This window comes from Polypterus senegalus, chromosome 10 (genome assembly GCF_016835505.1).
Source record: "Polypterus senegalus isolate Bchr_013 chromosome 10, ASM1683550v1, whole genome shotgun sequence".
In the NCBI taxonomy this organism is placed as follows: Eukaryota; Metazoa; Chordata; class Cladistia; order Polypteriformes; family Polypteridae; genus Polypterus; species Polypterus senegalus.
Window position 1 is genome coordinate 154,567,311 of NC_053163.1, and position 25,986 is coordinate 154,593,296.

The following is a 25,986-nucleotide window of genomic DNA, read 5'->3' on the forward strand; positions in this document are numbered from 1 at the left end:
AAAAACTGTATTTGTTACCCATTGTATCACCGTTTAAGAGGGGGTTTCGGAGGAGCGACCGCATCTTTTTGGGGTGCGTTCAGCCCCCTCCTCACAACGTGAGTGTCAGAGATGCGAAGTGGCTGGTGTGCAGTGCCGGTCAGGGGGGTTTGGCAAGCGAAGCGAGCAGGGGGCGAATCCCCTAGTATTTATATATAATTAATCATATAGTTAAAGATAATTAAATATAAATTAACAAGCGATAAAATTAATTACATATTTATATTCACATATGCATACTGTGACAGTATGATGGAGGGAATCTTTGTTTGAAAACTATATGCCTCCCCAACACGCTAGATGGCAGCACCCCAGAGTTTCAGGACCCATTCTGATACCTGTCATGAATCATGGAACTTGTAGTGCAGTAAGGAAGCACTGCTGGGATCTGCGGCTGTCAACAGATGGCGCTACAGGGAGTTGTGCTCCCTGCTTTAGGTAACTTTCGATTGACCTGGAAGTACTTCTGTCAGGCTATGTCATCACGCCAGAAGTATTCCTGGGCCCAAGATAAAAGCAAGCCAGCAAGTCGAGGTCGGGAGGACTCCCCAAATGCCTTTGCTCAATTTAATCATCTTCACATTAAAAACGTTTTCCATCAACTCAAAGAAGATGTTTTAAAATGAATATCAAGACTTCAATGGAAAATTGTGTTGGGACACCAACTCCAAACCCTACAAACGTTTCTGGTAAACCTCTCTTGTCCAAAGACATGTCACTAGGACCTTCCCAAGAGACTTTCATAGTTTAAGGACTTGGCACTAGCACGTGCTTCCTTAACTCCTGGATTCAACTCCCAAACTCAAAATAATTAAGAAAAAAGAAAAACACACACAGACACACACAAAAAAGGTTGAACTGAGAAAGGGATTTGGTGGCATTAATAAGATCATGATTATCCAAAGAAACTGAAACAAATTAAAACAAGCAAAGGAATCAAAATAATAATAAGAATAAAAAAGGCAAACCATTAAAACGTAAATGTCTTCAACAGTGATACGTACCTGCAGTCCTTCAAATACTAAATATTTTAGACTTTCTTACCAATTCTATAGAGCCCCAAGAGACATGTCTCTATAGCGTGGGCTACTTTTAGCCTTTTCCACTCTTGTTTCTAGATGATGCTACTAATGGCTGAGATGAAGTAACATTCGCCAACCCTCATATTCCAGGAGATGGCAACAAGAAGGAGGAAGAAAGAAAGAAGCCCTTTGGAGCAATTAAGAATTGCCAATTCACCTAAAAGACATCTTCTGGGCACTGGGAAAGAAGCTGGAGAACCCAGAGAAAAACCCACACAGATATCAGGATTAAGTGGAGACAGCATAGGGACAACAAACAGGTGTAGGCTTCAAACTCAGGATGGTGGATCCATGAGGCAACAGTGTCCCTTTGACTATCGTTAGTGACCAAATGGTTATCCCCATCCCATTTGTATCTAATATCCCAGCATCCTCTGAAGAAGAATGGTTCCTAACTAAAAAAAAAATCATTCTTTCAGTGGCCATATTTAAGAGAGGAAAGGGCTAAAAGGTATTTCTGCTTTGGGCTGCTAAGAGACCAGAGTCGTAATTCGGCTGCTTTTCCTAGGCATACTTGCTGAGTGAGAGGCTCGAGAGTCACACAACATTTACAAATCGTCTTTACGTTCACTGATAGCATTGAGGGTCCCAATAATGGACAATGTTGAAATTGTACTGAATTCCGTTGTTTGGTTCCGATTTACAATTGTTAGTTAGGGATACTGTTGATTGTCATAATTCACCAAAGTCCTTTTCGCACTGAATTGACTGGATTTGTCTGCAATCTTGTTTGCTCAAATTTTTCCCAGAAAAATCTGTAGTATGACTGACTTAGACATTTTTTTTCCCAGCACCCCATGATGTTTTGTGAAGCCAGTGTGACATTAAGGAACTATAGTAGCCAGGGTTGGATGGAGAATGGAGATGTTACTTCTCGAGCTATGCTACCTGCCCAATTTTCATTGAACAAACATGCATGCGTACTCCACCTCACACTTTACAGTGCTGCCCGATCATTGAATTTAATAATTTAAAATCATATACGCGCTTGTGTGATGACACTTCCAAATCAGTACTCCAGCTCGATTTGTATCCTGCATGCTTTAAAAAAAAAAACACTCACTGTATTTTCATTTGAGTGGTCCCATAACGAGAATATTACGAAAATGCTTGTACGCTGTGTCTTCATGTTATACGCCTGTTATGTCATGCAGATCAAGTAGTGACAGGGACAGCTGATTTCATTGTATAACGCTGATCCCTTCCATCACAGATTCTATGGGTGTGTGTTAGTTGCAGTGATTGGAGCCTGGGAGACGGAGGAAAAGATAAAGGACTCGGAACATAATTTTATCTCTGGGAGACACAGTGGTGCAGTGGTTAATGAGTCTGCTTCACATTTCTGGCCATAATACTCAGCCCACCATAGTTGGCAGCTGCTTCCCTAGCCCTCAGGGACACATATAAGACCCACTGCACCTTCATGATCCACTCAGAACTAACTCAGTTTTTCTTTTCTTATTGTCTTCAAGGCATTTTTCATTGAGATTCCAGAACTTTTCCACATTTTTACCAAACTAGAGGCAGGGTTCAGTCATCAAACATAGCGGTCATATATTTCAAATCCTTCCAAAACTAAGTGTAATCTGCTTACTGTATCTCTTAAAAGAACACTAAACCCTATATATATATATATATATATATATATATATATATATATATATATATATATATATATATATATATTACATATATAATATGTATATATAACTATATATATATACTTAATGCTACTTGCCCTATGTAGTTTGTAGTGATGACGGAAGAAATTTAATTTCATCCATCCGTGAGAGATCCACGGAAGGAGGACAAGCTCAGTGGAACTATGGTGGAGTCATTTCTAGCATATAAGTTGATAAATAAAAAGGCATTTTTACTGATTTATTTATTTTTTTTAATAAGAACAGCGGTGCTTTAATGCGTACCTAACTAAACCTCTATCTTTAGGATGAATCAAACCAGCTTGGCAAGGGTGAATGGTTGGACTTACATGAGCCTGTGAGTTGTACCAGAGCACCTTCATTTGGTAAATGGCCCAGGAAGGTAGAGGTAAATTAATTCTATTGTTCTGGGGACCATTCTGTACCTGACTCTCTCTTTCCTTTCACACTATCTGGCCATGAAAAGAAGACCATAATGAAGACCACTCTATCTCGGACAGACATGCAGCCATTCAAAGGCCATGTGGTAGCAAAGAGCAAGCTAAAGATAAGCCGAAAGCCGCCTAAGGATGGACACAAGATGCACTTCTATAAATGGTATGGTGTGCCAATATTCACATTGTATTTTGCTTCCTTAATATTTGTGGACGCTTTCATACATAATTCAATGTGCAACTTAACTCCTAACTGTTTCTTTACTCTGTCTAATTGCCTGAGCTTACAAATGTAGTAGGAATGGGGAAGGAAGTTCCAGACCACGGAGTGCTAAGAGTACAGGATGGAGGACATATTATTAGCAATAAAGAATATAAAGCAGGAAACAGGGTCATGTAAGACCCTACACATCCCTACTTGATTTGACTTTAAAATGAATTTGTTGCTATTTCAGTTCTTTGGACCCCCAAGTCGTTTAATTTACTGAACTATTTCTGTTGTTGTTTTTTTTTTCCTTTATTTTTATTTTGTGTTCAGAAGTAAACAGGGTTACTGAGATTTACTAATTGTTTCATCAGTCTCCTTGAGTGCTGGTCATATTATTTAACAATATTTTAGCAACAAAAAGCAATCACTTTGAATAACTGGATAATTTACGTGTAGATCATTTGACATTAGTAATGTAAGATTAAACCCCATTGATATTTTTGCATTTTTTACCGTTATACAGTATTGGTCACTATTGGTTTCTGTTATGCCTTCAATTTTTCTTCTCCCCATTCTGCATGAAAATATGAAATTAATTTTTATTCTTGGCCATCATTACAAACTACATAGTATAAGTAACAAATAAAAGAAGATATCATTTTTGGGAGGAGTCTCAGCTCAGCTCAGGGAACTGGGGTGTATTGCCATTGTCATACTGAAAATAATTGTCCTGACTGTGGAAGACTGCGATTTTACAGACTTTTTCAATAACAAATCTTTAAGTAATAATAATAATAATAATAATAATAATAATAATAATAATAATAATAAATTGTATTTATATAGCACCTTTCCCACATAAGGAGATCATGCACAAGTTTTATTTTAGCAAAACGATATTTTCATCTTTCATCATCTCACAGAGTTTTATTAGACACTCCTCTTGCCAAGTCCGGCATTGTCGCTTGCATGCATCTCCAAATAGATGCCATCTGGTTCGTGGCTACCATTATTGAGACCCAAAAAAGCCTCCTTGAAGTCATCTGCTCTTCATCGGGCCCCTCACTCAGCTCTGGCAATGCACACATGGCTGACACAGAAATTGGCTTCATTAGCTACCATAAAGGATTCAAACTCTCAATTGCTTGTTTGATGAGTGCCTGGAGATGCAGCTGTTATGTGAGGCTGTCTGTGAAGGTACATCTGGAAGGAAACCAAAGGCTTTGGTCTGAATCCAGACGGGCATACATCAGATATTTACCATTCTACTGTTTCTCACGATGCCTCAACTTAGCCAAAGGCAAAAAAAAAAAAAAGGAGTAGCCAGTCCTCACAGAAACATGAACAAATAATCCATAAGGGAATACATTTTCTTTGGATTCGTTTCGCTGCACATATTAAGCGGGATTCATGAAGTGGCCACCATAAAAGCTGCTCCCGTCACACTCACCAAGAAATACGTCTACTGCACTGTTTGTATGCATCCTTTGCACCCGACCACCCCTTTGGTTCACAGTGCAGTCCAGACTGTTCAGCGCAGCATTACTTAGCCTGCAAGTGACCTAACGGATATTTTTTTTTACCTTGTTTTTTCCTTTAATGACTTTTTTTTTTTAATAGCAGAGTTGAAAGTTTCAATCAATCAGAACCTCTTAGAGAAGTATAGGGCCAAGAAAAATCCTGCCGCGATTAAAAAGTGTGGAAATCTCACGTTGCCAAGTGGCTTTGGAGAGGCACAGTGACTCCGACGTTATTAATGGAGAGTACTGGATTTAGAAGGTGAGTGAACTTTCGGAAAAGGCAGTCGAAAAAACAAACGAGAAGCAAACGGAAAACATATCAGCATCTATCTGGAAAGGACTATATTTTTGAACGAAGGAATTCATTTTTCATAATTGAGTTTTTCATTTATTTAGATACTAGCCACATTGTCTGTCAAAGACACCCAACAGAATAAATGTTCAAATATTTGCTCTCTCTTTCCCTTTGTGTACCTTTAGTTTCTTTCCTCTGTATTCTCGTGTGTCTGACCACTGCTCTTCCTGTTGAGCGTATTCCCGTAAAGCCTGTTACACAGACTCTGTCATTTTAAGGCGCCTTGCTCTCCTCCTAACCACTTTTATACTTCCCATCTTTGAAGGCGACTCTCATCGTGCCTCCTTCACTCTTTCTCGTCTGTCTCAACCTTTCTTACCATTTCTTACTGCATCTCTGTTGTTAGTCATTAGCACTATAACATAAGTAACATGATAATTATATTTGAATACTAACCCTCACCTATTCTGTTTCTTTTCTCGGTACCCAAATGTGGCAATTGGTGCCACGGCCCACCTGCCAAGTTGTTTGCCTGCCTGTGGTAAAGTCATCCCTGATGGAGGATCACAGGAATCATGGGAAAGAGGGGTCCTTTCATGAACAGCGTTTCAGCCGTGGCATGGCCAAATGGGGAGGCAGCTTGATGGATGAGGTCTCCAAGAATCTAAAAATATCCAAACCTAATTATGTGATATCATCTATTGTTAAACCGTACTTCTAAAATTTTTATTATTATGCTGTATTAAGGAATTGTTCTGTTCTGTGTATTGTATTGTATGGACCCCCTACTTTTGACACCCACTGCACGCCCAACCTACCTGGAAAGGGGTCTCTCTTTGAACTGCCTTTCCCGAGGTTTCTTCCATTTTTGTATCCTGGGGAGTTTTTCTTTGTCTTCTCAGAGAGTCAAGGCTGGGGGGCTGTCAAGAGGCAGGGCCTGTTAAAGCCCATTGCGGCACTTCATGTGTGATTTTGGGCTATACAAAAATAAACTGTATTGTATTGTATTACCAGACACTTTATCTTTCGACTGCGAAACCAAAGCCAAACTGACCAATTGGATTGCTCCGAGGAGCTTTTTATTACATAGTAAATACATTCTCATATTTACGTATCTCGTTCAGAAGTCAGGAGGTCTTCATGAGCGTGCGCGAGGTGGGTGTGTGCACGTGCGGCAGGGAAATGGGTGACCAGGTCCCTTGTCAGCTGATAGCGAGTGAAGCTTATATAAGCCAGCTGATAATTTAGTATGGGGTCAGTCGAATCTGAGCTAGTTCAGGTACTGGCTTATGGATGTAAGCAGGCCCGCTGCCAGGGGGGACAAACGGGACTCTGGTCCAGGGCCCCTTCACGCTTGATTTTTTTTATGCTGATGTTGTGTGCGTTGATATATATTCGGACAATTATTCAAGTTACGTGTAATAGAAAAGTTAAATCATTTAGCTTACAACAATACAAGTGAGTGTTTTAACAGCCGCACGCTCCACGCAAGTAGATATCGTGCTCGTGTCGTGTGAAGCACGCTTGTCAAAGGGGGCCGGCAGCGGCATGCTTCTCAAAGACAAAGGAGAGCCGACGCCGACGTCCTTGAGCTTGACGTTGAGTAGTATGTTTGTTGCACAGGGTATGTGGATAACGGATTGACGTCGCCGCTGTAATTGAATACTTCCGTTTCACACACACAGATTTCTTAGTTTTCTTTTTACATTTTTTACCTATTAATTGTTCCTGTTTTTAGCACTTTTTAATAACAAGCAACTAATCATTCAGCAAAAGTGTGTCACGAAATGTGATGGTGGCTCCTTCAGTACCAAAAGGCAATTTGCCTGCAAATGGCCTCACTGGGACTGGGACTGCCATGTCAGAAACTCCCTTTCTTTTCAAATTTTCTTCCCTTTCAGTCATTCTGGTGCGTATATATATATATATATATATATATATATATATATATATATATATATATATATATATATACAGTAGAACCTCTGGTCACAAACGTTTTGGAACACGTACAAATCGGGTTACGACCAAAAAGTTTGCCAAAATTTTGCATCTGTTCACGACCACACACTCTGGTGTCAAACAAGAACACTGGCAGCCAGTTTCCCTACGCACGTCCGTAAGCGCCAATGATTTCACATTCTCCGTTTTCCATTTTCTATTCTTTGCATATGCAGGACCTAAACAAAGCAGCTGATATTGCAAAAGGAGTTACAGTGTTAACCAAGCAGAGGCTTCGAGTGCTGGAAGAGGTGGAAAAACTGTTGCTAGTGTGGCTGAACGAGAAGCAACTTGCAGGGGACAGCGTAAGCGAGGCGATGCTATGCGAGAAAGCCAGGAAGATTCATGGAGATTTGCTGAATAAAAAATCCTTCTTTAAGTGGCAAAAGTGAGGAATTTAAAGCCAGTAGAGGATGGTTTTGAAAAGTTTCGCAAGAGAAGTGGCATTTCATTTTTTCTCCCTGTGCTTAAAACTCATTAAGAAAAAGTGTTTGCAGCGAGTGGTTCGTAAGGGTCTAGCACGAACTCTTACAGTGTTAGTTTTCTCTGTTGTTCAAGGGTTTCTCAGTGTTATGCAATGTTTTTATATTTAGTTTACTACTAAACTGTGCATTCTATGGTATAATTAACTATGTTTGTACTTAAAAAATATATATTTACATACAGTTCATATGGTCTGGAATGGATTAATTGTATTTGCATACAATCTTATGGGGAAATTAAGTGCAGGTGGCGACCAGAGTTTTGGAACGAATTACGGTCATGACCAGAGATACCACTGTGTATGTATATATATATATATATAGTACCATTCACAATTATCTATTAAATAGTACCTTTCACAACCATCTATCATGTATAGTATCTTTCACTTCTATCTACAAATCCATTAATGACATCATGTCTTTTATTTCTATCCATCTAGACTGTCCCTGTTATTAGCCTATAAATATACTCCCTATTATAGGCTAATTAAAAATAGCACCTTCTGTATCTGTAGTTTGTAAATATTTATCTGTCATTAGCTTTATTATATATAATGTAATACAAATCTACTAATCTGTAGCCTTCCAATATTCATTGAACTACTAGTTTATAATACATATGTACCTACAGGTTTGTGACATGTGGCACATTTTTATATATATATTACCTAACCAGTTCCCTGTTATGCAGTGTCTAGCTATTGAGGCCTTGAAAATCCTAATATCCTGGCTGATATGTGCAGAAATGATAGTGAATATTGTACATTTTCTTGTGCTAATAACAAATGATCTTCTCAACTCATTTTTTTTCCTTTTCAATACAACAATTACTCACAGCGCAGAGGGGTAATTAAGTCCACCACATTTATAACAAAACATGCAATTAAAGTGTTATGCATTTTGTTTTCTCAGCTAAGGTTTATGAAAAGACGCAGCAAGACTTTTATGTCAATCACTTGATCTCTCTGTCTGCCTATTACATAGCATATCTATCTATCTAATCCTGCCAACTATGCTATCTATCTATTTATCTATCTATCGTTCTATCTATAATATAGTGCCTTTCATATCTATCTATCTCTACATTATATAGTGCCTTTCATATCTATCTATCTATCTATCTATCTATCTTTTATATAGTGCCTTTCACTCTATCCATCTATCTATCTCTACATTATATAGTGCCTTTCCTATCTATCTATCTATCTTTTATATAGTGCCTTTCACTCTATCCATCTATCTATCTCTACATTATATAGTGCCTTTCCTATCTATCCATCTATCTATTTATCTATCTATCTATCTATCTATCTATCTATCTATCTATCTATCTATCATACGGTGCTTTTCAAATCTATCTCTGTATTATATAGTGCCTTTTTCTATCTATCCGTCACCTTTCCTTCTATCTATGTATCTTCACATTTTTACAGATGTACACGTTTTGAACCATTTTGATCAATTTCTTGAAGTATTCACTGTTTTCAGACACTGCACCTCTGTGTCCACCTCCCTTACTGGATCAGGTCCTGGGGTCTGCCTGATTGAGAGGTTGAGGACCGGATGGCTTGACACAGCAGCTATGCACTAACCTGCCTCTCAATATTTTTTATACATTTTTCTAACTTTTCTTTTCCCTCAGTAAAGCAGCCTACAGTTCACAGAGGCTTTTTTTTTCTTTTTTCAATTAATCCCCTGCTTAGGGCTGACTGGGGGCCTAAAATGATTTCATTAAACTGGCAGATGAGGAAATGGGAGGAATGGTGGCGGATTAAATGATATCTGAATGATGTCTGCCCAGTTCTCCCTGATGCTGGGTTGGGTTTCAGAACAATATAATTCAGGTCAGGCCCTATCTCTGTAATGTGGCTCTTTCATATTTATACTGTACATATATTTTGGTATTTAATAAGATTATGAGGTATGATTCAGGCTTTAATCCCTTAGAAGAGATAAATCCTTCACTCTTGAAAAGAAATACAGCAATGGAGGTGGCAGAGGAAAGAGTGTAAACCAGGGACATTTTTATTTTTTTCACTTCTATCAATTTTCGGAACCGTCATTTTCCATTGCAGTGATCCAGATAGACATCTTTGAACGCTGATCTTTCTTCCATTTTCTGTGGTTTATTTTACAGGTGTTATACCTGTACAGTAAAACTTATTGCAATGACACACACAGCACTTCCAAAGTTGTCAGGTTGTGTTCAGGGATTTCAAAAACGTGTAAATCAGTTGGAAAAAAGTCTGAAATTGTGCAAGTCGCCCTAATCCTGTGTATTCACAGGAAATGTAATGATTTATTTCATAAGGTAGAAGTACATAATAAACAAGAATAGATGTGTTAAAACTTTGAAATATTCAAAGGTGTGCTTCAATTTAAATGTTTAAAGTCGAAAAAGTCTTGTAAGTGAAATGTCATTTGTCACCCTGTGTTAAAGGTCACAGGGGGCTAGTAAGATATCAGAAATCAAAAATAACTTCATATTCGCAACCACTAACCTTGAAATACTCTAAAACGATAATGTTTGAAATTACTCCTTTTCCACCCTCTAATGGAGGTCCTCAGAGGTCTAGACCCCAAGTAAAGGATCAAAAACAACATTACATTCGGAATTACTGTCCTTGAAGTAGTCTAAAGAGATATTCTACATGCTTCTCTTTGAATCTTTTCAATTTTAACTTTGCTGGAAGCAGCTCTTAGAGGGCTAAGAGCACCAAATGTTCAAAAACAAGATTATATTCATGATCAGCAACCGAGAAATAGCAAAAATGTGTAAGGCCCTTAACCTGAAAATCGCTCCAAGGATGCTGTGCAACGAGTGACCCTGCCCTCTGACCTCCAAAAGTCAAGCAAAAAGATTATTTTCCCTTTGGGGATTAATAAAATATATCAAATAAAACAACACTACACGGGTCTATATTATTGATCCCCATTTTTTGTCAAAGTTTTGGGAAAAAAAAGAGTTATTTTTACCCCTGGTATCCCACTAGGGGCTGAACTCCTAGGGTCAGTTGATGTGGCCTGCCCCATTTGAAGTCCTTCTGATCATTTCACCTATTGGTTTGATCTTCAACATAAGGGTTTAATCTCCTATATAAAATATGGTCCAAACATGGCTCAACATTTGGTTTTTTTTTTGGGTGTACATGGCGCAGAATATGGGGATATCAACATCATGACAACTTAAGGCACCAAGTAAGGACGACAAAGACAGCAAGTGAGGATGAAGCTGCTTCTGTTAACAGTAAACAGTTACATTTCAGGGATATGCAAGAATATTAAAAAGATTTAGACAAGAAGAGGCTGTTCAGCCTGACAAATCTCGCCGGTCCTGGCCACTTAATTCTTCTAAAAAAACATCAAGTTGAGTTTTGAAGGTCTACCACACTACTTGGTCGCTTATTCCAAGTGTCTATCGTTCTCTGTGTAAAGAAAAACGCCCTGTGCATTTTACAGGACCTTCTGCTTTTAGAACATTAGAACAATCTGGACGAGAAGAGGCCATTCAGCCCAACAAAGCTCGCCAGTTCTGTCCACGTGATTCTTCCAGAGTAACACCAAGTTGAGTTTTGAAGGTCCATAAAGTCCCACTGTCTACCACACTACTTGGTCGCTTATTCCAAGTGTCTATCGTTCTCTGTGTAAAGAAAAACGCCCTAATGTTTGTGCGAAATGTACTCTTCACAAGTTTCCAGCTGTGTCCCCGTGTTCTTGATGAACTCATTTTAAAGTCACCATCTCAATTCCCTTAACTTAAGTGCAATTAGGACCAGGTGGTTAATCACCTGGAACGCTTCTGGGTGGGCTATAAAAGCCAAGGGCCCAGCCACCACCACTTGACGAGCCAGAGTTGGGAGGAAGAAGACGAAGCTTGTCTGGGAGGAGTGGTGGAGCGAGGTGAGGAATTGTGTTTTGTGCTTTGGGACTGTGTTTGGGCTGTGTGGCGCGGGGAAGACGTGTCCCACAGCTGAAGAAAATAAAAGTCTTTGTACTTTTTATACGTGCCTCCGTGTCTTTCTGTGTCAGGTCAGGCGCATATATAGTGCCTTTGTTACAATATATACATATATATATATATATTGTGGTGTCCGGCCGACACAAAAAGGCCGCTTGATGTCGGGGACTGGGCGGTCTCATGGTCTGGAATCCCTGCAGATTTTATTTTTTCTCCAGCCGTCTGGAGTTTTTTGTTTTTCTGTCCCCTGGCCATTGAACCTTACTCTTATTCGATGTTAATTAATGTTGATTTATTTTGTTTTATAATTGTGTCTTTCATTTTTCTATTCTTTAATATGTAAAGCACTTTGAGCTACTGTTTGTATGAAAATGTGCTATAAAAATAAATGTTGTTGTTGTTGTCATCTTCCCTGCAGCTTAGAAGTGCCCGGGATTCCCGGAGGGCACCATGGGAGATGGAGTTCGACTTGACAGCCCTGCTGGGTGCCCTGGGTGCCTTTGTGGGAAGCTGCAGGGAGACACGGGGATTTCTATTTTCCCGGTAGCCCTGAAGTACTCCCTAGTCACGAGGATGGAGAAACGGAAGTACTTCCGGGATGAAGAAAAAATATAAGTCTTCATCTGACCCGGAAGTGCTATTGAATCTCGTGGACTGAAGGACAGAAGCACCTCCGGGTCATGTACTATTTAAAGGACTTTGAGCCGGAGTTGGGAGGTGGTGTGACGGAGCTGCTGGGAGGGGAGGAGGATTTATTGTTATTATTATTGTTATTGATTTATGGTGGTGATTGTGGGGTCTACTGTGGCACAAGATCAAAAGGAAGAAATTTAAATTATTTCTGGTACTTTTACCTGGTGTCCTGGACATTTGTCTGCGTGGTTTGAGCAGCGCCAGCGCCCTCTAGTGTCACAATATATATATATGTACAGTATATATGTTTGTTTCAGGGTGACAACCGAGTGGGGTTCGAGCCGTGTTCATGTCTGCACGTTCACAAGATGATTGCTATTTGTAAAGGGTATATTGTGAACAAGTGTGTGCACGGCACTTTTTATAATTTGCTGCACACAATCTCATGTTTTTTGACGTACATTCGAATCCACACAAAGTTTTCAAACTGAGACCCCCGGATTGGAAGCCTCCTTTCTACAGCTGTAGTTTTATTGGCCCATACTTCTGCAGATGTTCTTTTGCCGAGAGCAGACCTGCTCGGCCACAGTCTTGGACTGAACGTGTGACGGTGCTCGAGATCGGCCGGCACTTACCTTCCAGGCACAGTTCACAAATATACAAACACACTTTTCATTCTTTGTTTCATATATATAAAAATATTTTTTGCTTTCTTTTGTTATGACTGTCCAAGCCTTTATGACCTTCCTGACCTTCCATTGTTAGAATAAAACAAAACACAAAAATAATATAAATAAAACAGCACTTGATAAGCCCTGCTTGCACACAGACTGAGAGTGCCTGCCCCGCTGTCTCCCAGATTCCACATTCCCAGTGATTCACACCCCCATCCCCATCGCCACCATACCCCAAACACTTTATTGTCAGCCGACATCTTAAAAACATGACAAATCAGTCGCTGTTTAGTAGAATAGTTGACTCAGTGGGACCACTGGTGCATTTCAGCCACTGGACACCTCTAACTGAATTGGTGGTTTAAAGGGGCCAAACATTCGGCAGTAACCCCATTGAAGTCCAGGGCAAATTTACCAGGATGGCATCACCAGTGGCGGTACAGCTGGGACTGAATCAACATCCTTCACTTAACAGCTGCTCATTTGAGTCCCCCCACACCCCCCAGTCTGTGCTTTCAGGCAGATGGCTAATCCCACCTCGTCTGTGGATACTTACTTTCACCTTTAGTTTAATGGATTTTGTTACTCATACTTAATGCTAAATGCTGGACTGACTGTTGCATTAAAGACACCAAAACAGCAGGGACTGCCTGATCCTTATGGGGTGAGGGCCCCACGTTAACAAACAAGCCACGTGAGGACACGAGGAAGCCATTCCATGAAGAAAAAGGACACAATGAAGAGTGAAGTGACAGAGGTGACCACGTCCATCCCAGGCCTCTGTGATCACGACTGTTCTGGACCAAAGCAAGCAGAGACACAGCGAAAGGAGGTGACGTGAAATGAAAACACACAACGCACGCACACGCACCCACACACACACACACACACACACGCACAAGCACACACACAAATGGAGGACAAAAGGAGACAGTGATGGAGGCCATGCCTAGGACTGGAAGGAGCCAGGGATGCAGTGGATAGATAGTTACCTAGAGGTCCCATAACACTTGTGCGCCTTTGAAGATCAGTGATGCATGCAGCCTTTAATGTTAACTTTGCTAAAGCTAGGAACGGCTCTAGAGTGGAGGGGGGGCCCCTCTTGAAACAGCCACGAGCTACACGATACGCTAAAAACAGGAATGTGTTAGAAGTGACAGGCTGCCGCGAGCTCCCCAGAGAAACCCCCTCGGGGAAGGGATGGAGCTGTCATATTAGAAAATACATAAAAAGAAACGAAACAAATTAAAGAAATAAAAATAAAAAAATCAGATACTAGATAGATAGATAGATAGATAGATAGATAGATAGATAGATAGATAGATAGATAGATATTAAAGGCACTATATAATAATAACAGATAGATAGATAGATAGATAGATAGATAGATAGATAGATAGATAGATAGATAGATAGATAGATATTAAAGGCACTATATAATAATAACAGATAGATAGATAGATAGATAGATAGATAGATAGATAGATAGATAGATAGGAAAGGCACTATATAATAATAACAGATAGATAGATAGATAGATAGATAGATAGATAGATAGATAGATAGATAGATAGATAGATAGATAGATAGATAGATAGATAGATAGATAGATAGATAGTGTAGTTGACAGGATTAGACAGACACACAGACAGACAGACACAGATAGATGAGGTACTATATGAGAAAGCTAGGAAAGGCATTACATAAAATATAGACACAAAAGACACTATATAACAGGCATAAAAATAATGAATAGACATGAAAGGCACTATATAGTAGATGGATAGAGAGATAGGAAAGACACTTTATAATCAGCAAATAGACAGAATAGGTACTATATAACAGATATGAAATAAAGCATATAATAGTTAGATATGATATTCAATATATAATATATAGCTATGAAAGGCATGGCATTATATGATAGATAGATAGACAGGTAGATAGATAGATAGATAACTGTGAAAGGCACTATATAATAGATAGATAGATAGATAGATAGATAGATAGATAGATAGATAGATAGATAGATAGATAGATAGATAGATAGATAGATAGATAGCTAGGAAATGCACTATATAAAACATTGCACAGGCTCCATTGTTATAAAGAGGGTTCTATATGACTGAGATAAATAAACCATTAAAGAATAATTCCTTGAAATAAAAATGATATAATAACTCAAAACAATTTTAGGGTATTAAGACTAGACACATAAATTAAATTAGGTTTCTACTTTGACAAATAGCCAAGAAAAATAGTAAAGTTCAATTGCTTAGTATGAAGCTAATAAAAGGGAAGGTAAAGGTGTACTTGGGGAACTCGTGGCAGCGTAAGGAAATCAAAATCTCAACTTAAATTAAAAAAAAAGAGAGTGGAATTGCGGTTAGAAACATTCTTGTCAATAATAAGAAACAAAGTCTGCACATCAGTTATAGTTTCAGAAAGAAAAAAAAGAGACACAAAATGGACAAACCACTCAGTCAAACCAAAGGAATCATACCAAAAAAAAAAAAAAGAAAAATCCCGAAGTATATTAAGGCGTTTACAGCCAGTGAGACCTTCCATTTAAACACACAGCACATTGTCTTAATCCATTAAACTAAAACAGTCACAGTTTGCCTACAGCTGACCCTGCCTAAGCTCTGCTGCTCTTTTCCGCCATCTCTTTTCTTTGTCAGTTTTTATCAGGACATCGTTGTCAGGAAAAAGAATCATAAAGGAGAACACAAAGCAGATAGCTGACATTCATGGGACAAACACACTTCAAGCCGGTTGCCAAGACTGAGGAGTGCTGCCATTTCATTGCTGCTTTCCACTTCTTTAATCTCTTATTTTGTGTCTGTTTTTTCTATTAACATTCGCCTTTCAGGATTATCTCACATTTTTGCGCCTTACTTTTTAGCATTACGCAATTCAATCTCTATATAAAAATAAATATACTGTACAATAGGAGAATACACAAGCATCATCAGGATGGGCACAATGAATAATTCTGCCTGACCAGGGTTTCCCGACTGACTATGGATAAAGTCAAATGTGCCAGGTAGCCACCTGTCTGTTAAATCCCATAACAACCAAATTATCCCTGGAATGGCTTCTGGGGTCAAGGAGATCCTCACACATTCTGTGGCCTGAGCTTTGTGTTGGATGAAGATAGAACTGTGAGGGGCGCCACACAAAATAAACTGAAAATGCAACCAGCTTGTCCAGCATGAGAGAAGAAAACTTTGGGGTCCCTCCTGGTTTAACTCTGCAGTGCTCCGATCACTAACGGGAGGACATTTGTGGAACTTTAACACTCTGCTATGTCAGTGTTTACACTCAAGTATATTCTGCGTATCTGCTTTGGATTTATGAGGCTGGTGGAACCTTTGAGACCCCCATTGAGCCAATTAATGAAGTTATCTGGCCATCAATTACTGCTCTTATGTTATATGGTTATTTTCATCTATCTGTTATCAGGATTACTTTCACTTTGAGCCTGTCCTACCTATCAGTCTATTATGGGGTATATTTCATAAAGTGCAATTTTGATCAATCTGTTTGTCTATAACACAGTGCCATTCATATCCAACTACATATTATATGGAGCTTTTCATATCTGTTGCTTTTACTAGTCATATAATGTCATGGAACTATCTAGAAATCTGCCTTTCTACTGTATTATATAGTGCCTTTCATCCATCTGTTCTATATTGTGCATTGTACATATTATTTATATACTCGCTTTTCTATCCATTTATTTTTTGGTTTCTATCATTTCTATTACACAGAGCCTGTCATTACTATCTGTTGAACAAAGCTTTTCATATCTAAATACAGTATCTGTTCAATATATAGCGCCTTTCATATGTATCTAGCTGTCTATTACACAGTGCGTTTAAATCTAAGTAACTGCCTAGGTACCTCTCTGTCTTATATACATATTTATATAGATATCAAAAGCACTATCTGTCTACTGTGTTATATTGTATCTTTCATATCTATTTCTTGTATAGTCCCTTTCTATATCTGTCATGTAGTGCTTATCCACCTGTCTCTGTGCTGTAAAAATTGGTGCCATCATTCAGATCAGACGTAACACTGAGGATCTGACTCTCTGTGGTCTTTAAAGATCCTTGAGAATCTTTCTAAAAGAGTTGGGTTTCCCTCAATGTCCTCAATCAATCTTGTCCCCCTAATTACTCATGTCTCTTATTAGCTAACTATTTCTCTCAACCCCTCACCTCCTTATAGCATAGCTAATGTGTGATGAGTGGACTGGCACAAGAATGGCTGCCATCGCATCACCCCGGTGGGTTCTACACATTGGTGGTGGTTAAAGTGGCGCCCCACTCTCTATGTAAAGTGCTTTGAGTAGGTTAGAAGAGCGCAATATAAATGGAATTAAAATAAAGGATGGCGCACGGAAAACCGAAACGTCTCCGACCGGCTGGCTCGAGCTAGTATACAGACGGGTGCTGTCGCGACATGAATGGAGCGACATGTTACACTTCCTACAACGTCTTCACAGAGGAACGAACTGTCAGCAAAGATCACCGGACTTATCCATTTGTGACTTTAACCTGTGGGGCAAACTGAAGGGAAAAGTGTATGTCAATAATCCATAGACAATAGAGGAACTGAAGGACAATATTCGGAGTGAAGTTGGAAAAACTGAAGTGGTTGAGCTGCGTCACGTCTATGACAATATGGGGCGACGTGCAGAAAAGTGTATTGCTGCACGAGGAAATCATTTCCAGCACCTCCTCTAACCGGTAAGTCCAGATTGTTGTATTGCATATCGCTCATTTCGTGTACGGGCTAAGAAACGTACGTCGACGTTGGAGTCGGAGATGGCTCGGTTTTTCGTGCGCCACCCTGTATAATGTTCAGGCATTATAATGAGGCAACTGTAGAGATCAGGCAGCCATCAAGGCAATGTCTTCCACAATGAATGGCATTTTTAACAAAGATTTTTTCTTACACTAAATGTTGACTTTATTTACACCAGACTTAGTGTGAGTGCTTTAGTGATTTTATGGTTCATCTTCTTGCACTTCAGGTGTGTAAATGCGCCAGCAAATTAAAAGAGTTCATTTATACTTAATGTGTGGATACATGCATAGGAATCGATAATTTGGGTTTTTAATCCATTCAAAATTCAGGTTCCTATTCTATCATTAGTTTCCTCCCACAATCCAAAGACATGCAGGTTAGGTGGATTGGCGATTCTAAATTGGCCCTAGTGTGTGATTGGTATGTTTGTGTGTGTCCTGTGGTGGGTTGGCACCCTGCCCAGGATTGGTTCCTGCCTTGTGCCCTGTGTTGGCTGGGATTGGCTCCAGCAGACCCCCGTGACCCTGTGTTCGGATTCAGCGGGTTAGAAAATGGATGGATGGATGGATTCTATCATTAGCCAATGGGTGGCTTTGTCACAGAGTCTGCTTTCCGCTTTCAGTCAGCAGCTAACTAATAAAAGAATAAAATGAAAACAGCAAACAAAAGCCACCACTTGGTCCCTCTTAGCTCCATAAATAGTAACAGGCTACATCTCGGTTGTCTTATTCATCAGGAGTTTCCATCTTTGCAGAAACATTTTCTTGTAAGATGTCTCCAGACGGACACATGCACTCTCGTATATGGCAGATATGACATGTTTTTAACCCACCAGCCCCTCCCGTGCCCCCTTTGAAGTATTACACGGCTCGGTTTCTAGAAACCTGGCATCAAAGCGGCCATCGCTCAGTCGTCGGTTTGAAAGAAGTCGAATACGCAGCATTCTGTCACTTCAGTGGATTCTGGACTTGAAGATACAGTATGGCTGCACTTGTTTTGAACTAAATAAACCTTTGTAGTAAATCTCTGCTTCTTTAGTTTTTTTTTTTTTAATAAAGTTCAACACTCTGCAGTCTTGGCAGGCGCCTTGAGTTTTTTTTTTTCTCAAAAAGGATGGACAGAGACGTACTGGCCTGAGAAGTCTGCTGGGAGATTTGAGCCGTGGAGGCACCCAACCCAATATCCGAGTGGGCTGCCAGCCGGAAGAAGTAGAGGGTATTGGCACGCAAGCCGGTCACGGTGTATGAGGTGCCAGGGTCAAAGGTGACGTGGATCTGCATTAAAAACAACAGGTTATACACAAAACAGGACACCCTGTCAGGAGCCCAAATGCCTGATGCAGTCCTCCATCATTCCAAGCCATTTGACATGAGACACATCAGACAACTTCTGAAAACAAAGCAAGGACTTCATTACCTCTTGGCCGTGTTCACCCTCCTTGTAATGAAGGTCGTACTTGATAATATTTTCTTGACGTGGGGGGTCCCAAGAGAGCCGAATGCTGGTGTCTGACAAAGCCTCTGATCGGAAGTTCATTGGCTGGCCCGGGACTGTAAAGACAACCAAGTGTTACTTAAGAGAGTTTGACTTTTTGGCCAAAAAAATCAGTTCATAAAAATGAAATTTAAAGATATGGATACTTTCATCCCGGACAAGGAAATAAGCTCATGAAACCTTCCATCTTCGGAACACACATTTTTATCTTACATAAATCCATTAGAAAGGTCACTCCAAGGAGGCCATTTTTACAAACCTGCACATCTTTGAGATGTGAGAGGAATCCTGAAAAACTGGGAAAGAACCCCAAAAAATACACAGATGACACCCGGGATGGGAGCTGAAGGCGAACGTCTGGAATTTTGGAGCACCACTACACTACTATGTCATCTCTCCCTAAATACAGTATATGTACGAGGTCCGACACTCTATTTATTTCACCAATTAAGAAGATTAACCACAATCACTTCAAAATAGTTCCCTTCTGAGTTGCTGCACACGATGCTGCCAACATTCAAACAGTTCCGCAGATCATTTCCTGAAAGACTGTTGAGGATCTCCATCGTTTTTGTTTTCACATCTTTTAACAATAAAAAAATGGGTTCCTTCGTACACCGACTTGTGCCATTCAAAGATTTGTGCACAAGTCATGCACTCTTCAGCGTAAGCCTCAGTCAATAATTGAAAAGTTTCCACCACAGATTTCTTAAGTTTTATAAGAAAGGTGATGTTAACTTGCTGTTCACTCTTGCAGTCCGACGAGAGTAGATAGATAGATAGATAGATAGATAGATAGATAGATAGATAGATAGATAGATAGATAGATAGATAGATAATGAAAGACGCTATATAATAGATAGATAGATAGATAGATAGATAGATAGATAGATAGATAGATAGATAGATAGATAGATAGATAGATAGATAGATAGACAGATAGATAGATAGATACTTTATTAATCCCAAGGGTAAATTCACAGTTCAGTAAAACTGAACTTTTTGGCCATCATGGGAAACACCACATGTGGTACAAACCCCACACTTCCCATCATTCCGAGAACACCGTTCTCACAGTGAAACGTGGTGCTGGGTTCATCACGCTGTGGAGAAAGGAGGACTAGTCAGGACTGAAGGAAAGATGGATGGCACTAAATGCAGGGCAATTCTTGAGGAAAACCTGCCAGAGATTTGAGTCTGGGATGAAGGTTCACCTTGGAGCAAGACAATGAATGACCCTCAAACAGACTGCTAAAGTGACACTGGCGTGGCTTAAAGGGAAGCACTGAACGTCTTGGAATGTCTACGGCAAAGCGCAGACCTCAATCCATGGAGAATCAGTGGCATGACTTGAAAGAGGCTGAACGGCAACACAACCCATCACACTTGAAGGACTTGAGGAATGGAGAGGTGTGCTAAGCTAACAGAGAAATTCAACAGTTGACTGGCAGCTGGAACTGCAGCAAAAGGGGGCGCTACAAAGTACGGACTTCATACTTATGTACACTCAAGGTTTCTGTTTTTATGTTTTAAATATTGTGTATATCAAAAATATTTTGTCCTTTTAATGTAGTAGGCATGTTGTGAATACTTTCTGTGTGTGTGAGATATATATATATATATATATATATATATATATATATATATATATATACTAGCAGAATACCCGCGCTTCCAGCGGAGAAGTAGTGTGTTAAAGAAGGTATGAAAAAGAAAAGGAAAAATTTTAAAAATAACGTAACATGATTGTTAATGTAATTGTTTTGTCATTGATATGAGTGTTGTTCTCATATCTATCTATCTATCTATCTATCTATCTATCTATCTATCTATATATATATATATATATATATATATATATATATATATATATATATAGCAAAATACCCGTGCTTGGCAGCGGAGACGTAGTGTGTTAAAGAAGGAAAGAGAAACAAAAGGAAACATTTTAAAAATAACGTAACACGATTATCATTGTGACCTTTTGTAAGTAGTGCCTTTAGGATTCAGTGTGGAGAAACTCTAGAGACAGCGTGTGTATTAACTTGTGGATTTTTCTGTGAGTATTTGGTGGCACCGTCACAAAGTCGCTTCCGTAACACTGCGTGCGTTAGATGCGGAGCTCAGCTCAGAGCGAAATAAGATGAATGGGAGGGGAGATGATGACGTGACTCCCCCACCCGCCTTAACTGTCAATCCCCCACAAACTCGGAATTTGCATAAGCACAGCCCTTCACCTGCAATTTTAACTTAGTTACAAAGTGATCAAAACTCTCGTTTATATCCTGCGTCCTCTCATTAAACTTGTATCCCGCATTACCTGTGGGCATGTGAAACGCCAGCGGTAGCCTGTCTATGAACTTAATTTAAAGTTTAGGTTTACGCCGTGCTTTGTTTCTGAAGTAGCAGCACTCATGAATATGGTAGTATATGTCACTCGCTCGCTTCTTATTATTTCGCTGCGTTCTCAATTATATAATGCAAGTTTTCTTCAGCGCCTTTTGGGGCTCTTCCTGGTTTTCTACGTACTGCGTGATTACGTGAGAGGCGTGATGATGTCACACGAAACTCTGCCCCCCACGGCTTTCAAGCTCAACTCCATTACAGTAAATGGAGAAAAATACCTTCCAGTTATGACCATTATGCCTAGAATTTCAAAATGAAACCTGCCCAACTTTTCTAAGTAAGCTGTAAGGAATGAGCCTGCCAAATTTCAGCCTTCTACCTACACGGGAAGTTGGAGAATTAGTGATGAGTCAGTGAGTGAGTAAGTGAGTGAGTGAGGGCTTTGCCTTTTATTAGTATAGATATGTATGTAGATGCCACATGGGCTGGATGGGCATCCCAGGAGAAGAGGGGATGGTTCCTTACCCGGATGGGAGGCTCCTAAAGTGCAGATAGGCACCCCGCCCAGGGAGGAGAAATGAATCAGACCCAGAAGAAATGACCAAAATAGATGAACAGACAGCCCGTCGAAAAGAGAAGATGTTGTTGAGTTTTTTTACCGTCCCAGCATGCTAGATGGCAACAGCCCTAGATATCAGTGCCCAGTAGGAAGCCAGCAGGGCTACTCTGCTGGACTACATCTCTCACTGGGTGCCAAAAGGGTGGTGCAGTAGGACAAGCTCCCTGTTATAATGGACTTTTACAAGTATATGCATTGGGCAGTCGCCGTGGCACCAGAAGTACTCCCGAGTCCACAATAAAAGGGACTGCTTTTCCAGGTGAGTTGGAGCCTGGAGGATGGAGAGCAACACTCAACTGGAGGAGGGTAGTGCAGTGATGAGAGGTGAATTGTGGAGAGAGAAAAATCTGTGCTTGAGTTACGGTGAAGGTATAGTGGTGAATAAAAACCATCCCTTATTTGAACCCGGGACTCTTGGCGTGTTTGTGTTAGGGGTTTGGGCTGTTGACACCCTGGTTTCCCTCATAATATGTGTATATATATATATATATATATATATATATATATATATATATATATATATATATATATATATATATATATATATATAGAGACACACACACACATACATATATATATGTATATATTTGTTCGTCCACGATCCCGGGGCGCGCTTTGCGCCAGCCACTTCGTACCTCTGCCGCTCAAATTGTAAAGGGGGAGCTGAACGCACGCTAAGGAGATGCAGACGGATCAGCTGCTGCTCCTGCTGCTGTGCTGCATGTTTTGCTTGTCGCGCTACATTTTGATCAATTAAAAGCCTGTACAGCAGCTGTCCTTTTGTCTCACTGCTTTGGCTTGCGGAACGTTAAAGTGTCTTCTGAGAAGATCATGTCTCGACCCAAGGTTTTTTTATTGTAATATATATATTAGGAGATCCGTGTTCGCTTCCCGGGTCCTCTCTGCATGGAGTTTTCATGTTCTCCCCATGTCTGCGTGGGTTTCTTCCCACAGTCCAAAGACATATGGTGTTCCACAAGGCTCTATCCTGGGTCCGCTGCTCTTCTCAATCTACATGCTGCCGTTAGGTCAGATTATCTCAGGACACAACGTGAGCTACCACAGCTATGCTGATGACACACAGCTGTACTTATCGATAGCTCCTGATGACCCTGATTCTATTGATTCACTAACACAATGTCTGACTTGTATCTCAGAATGGATGAATAGTAACTTTCTCAAGTTAAATAAAGAGAAAACTGAAATCTTAGTGATCAGCAATAATGGATACAATGAGGCTATTAGAAATAAACTGGATACATTAGGATTAAAAGTCAAGACGGAGGTAAAAAGCTTAGGGGTGATTGTTGACTGTAATCTGAATTTTAAATCACATATTAATCAGATCATTAGGACAGCATTTTTTCACTTAAGAAACATAAGTAAAGTTAGACCTCTTATATCACTGAAAGATGCTGAGAAATTAGTTCACGCGTTTGTTTTCAGTCGACTAGATTACTGTAACGCACTCCTCTCAGGACTACCCAAAAAACACATCAATCATTTGCAACGAGTGCAGAATGCAGCTGCTAGAATCCTAACTAGGAAAAGAAAATCCGAACACATTTCTCCAGTTTTGATGTCACTACACTGGTTACCTGTGTCATTCATGATTGACTTTAAAATTCTGCTTATGGTTTATAAAGCCTTAAATAATCTGCTCCATCTTATATATCGGAATGTCTGACACCTTATATTCCAAATCGTAACCTCAGATCCTCAAATGAGTGTCTCCTTAGAATTCCAAGAACAAAACTTAAAAGAAGTGGTGAGGCGGCCTTCTGCTGTTATGCACCTAAAATCTGGAATAGCCTGCCAATAGGAATTCATCAGGCTGATACAGTAGAGCACTTTAAAACACTGCTGAAAACACATTACTTTAACATGGCCTTTTTATAACTTCATTTTAATCATAATTTAACTTAATCCTGATACTCTGTATGTTCAATTCATCATAATAACTATTCATGGTGGCTCTAAAATCGGTACTGACCCCTACTCTCTTTTCTGTTTCTTTTTCCGGTTTCTTTGTGGTGGTGCCTGCGCCACCTCCACCTACTCAAAGCTTCATGATGCTCCAACAATGATGGACGGATTAAAAGGCAGAAGTCTACGTGACCATCATCATCATCAAGCCCTTCCATGAGAACCCTAAATCCAAAGAGGACTATTTCATTTATGTTAGGTAGAATGACCAGAGGGGACTGGGCGGTCTCATGGTCTGGAATCCCTACAGATTTTATTTTTCTCCAGCCGTCTGGAGTTTTTTTGTCTTTTCTGTCCCCCCTGGCCATTGAACCTTACTCTTTTTCTATGTTAATTAATCTTGATTTATTTTTGTTTTCTTATTGTGTCTTTTATTTTTCTATTCTTTAATATGTAAAGCACTTTGAGCTACTGTTTGTATGAAAATGTGCTATAGAAATAAATGTTGTTGTTGTTGTTGTTGTTGTGCCCTGTGTTGGCTGGGATTGGCTCTGGCAGACCCCCGTGACCCTGTAGTTAGGATATAGCGGGATAGATAATGGATGGATGGATATATTATTCAAAAAATGAGTTAAAAAAATAATAACAATGGACAAGATATGATTATAACAATGAGAGCCAATACTAAACCGAATTTCATAAAAGTGACCTGAGCACTACTGGACATTGCTGGTTTCTGGTCATTTAGCTCTGTCACCAGTAAGACTTTAATTATTTTAACAAGACTACCTGGCTGCTTAAATCAAAAGGAACACATCAAAAAATGTGGTTAACTACAAAGAAAGGACATTAGCAGTTCTCTCAGACTCACCGCCTTGTTGTGTCTTCAGGTGGATGGGTTCAGAGAAAGGTCCATCACCTACCGAAGTGAAAGCCTGAACACGGATGGTGTAGGTTTCTTGGGAGACGAGGCTACCAATGGTGGTCAAGCGGCTGTCATCCACATTGTGCTTCTGCCAAGAGTTAATTGGTTTGGATGGATCCATGGTATAGTAAATGCGGTATCCTCGGATCTGCCCATTCGGCTCTTCAGGCTCATCCCATGCGACTATCATTGTGTTCGGACTGAGCATTCGAGCTTGGATGTTGCGTGGAGGGCTGGCTGGGGCCTGCTCTCCAGTTCGGGATTCAACAGGTTCACTTGCAGGTCCTTGACCAATGGTGTTAACTGCGGACACTCGGATCTCATAGTCTGTGTTGGGGCTCAACCCTCCGATGCTGTAGCGTGTGGTCGTTATGCCATCTTTAATGTGATAGATGCTGTCAGATGATTTGGCCCGGTACTGGATGATGTAATAGGAGATGGGGTCTGGGTTGCCAGAGTCCCAAGTGATGGTTATGCTGGTTGCTGTGGTTTCTGTCACGATGGGGGTACCAGGAGGCTTGGGAAGAGCTGTGATTCATCAAAATAAACCAACAAAACAAAAGAGCTGTCAGTTAATAATGACTTGTTTTACGTTCAATCTTACAATAAATTAAGTTATATTATTAAATATTACAATGTGATATGACTGATCCTCAGGAGATGACTTCGGGGTTCTCTTCTAAGAACTGTGTTTAACATTAAATAAAATGGAATTATGTATTTCAATACATTCTGCTTTCAGATGGTGCTAAGGAATGGCAACGACACACACATTTCCTGGTACTCTATACGTGTGACAATAAAGAGACATCTACTACAGCTACAAAAAGTGACAATAAGTCTGTTCAAGTGGACCTCAAGCCAT

General features: G+C 39.9%; 1 protein-coding gene across 1 annotated transcript in view; it reads right to left on the reverse strand.

Moving 5' to 3' along the window:
• ptprsa (protein tyrosine phosphatase receptor type Sa) overlaps nucleotides 1–25,986 on the reverse strand; it is a 536,941-nt gene that overhangs the window by 193,980 nt on the left and 316,975 nt on the right. Inside the window, 3 exon segments of the mRNA XM_039767107.1 lie at nucleotides 18,941–19,085; nucleotides 19,228–19,361; nucleotides 25,068–25,649. Coding sequence (XP_039623041.1) covers nucleotides 18,941–19,085; nucleotides 19,228–19,361; nucleotides 25,068–25,649 — 861 coding nt within the window.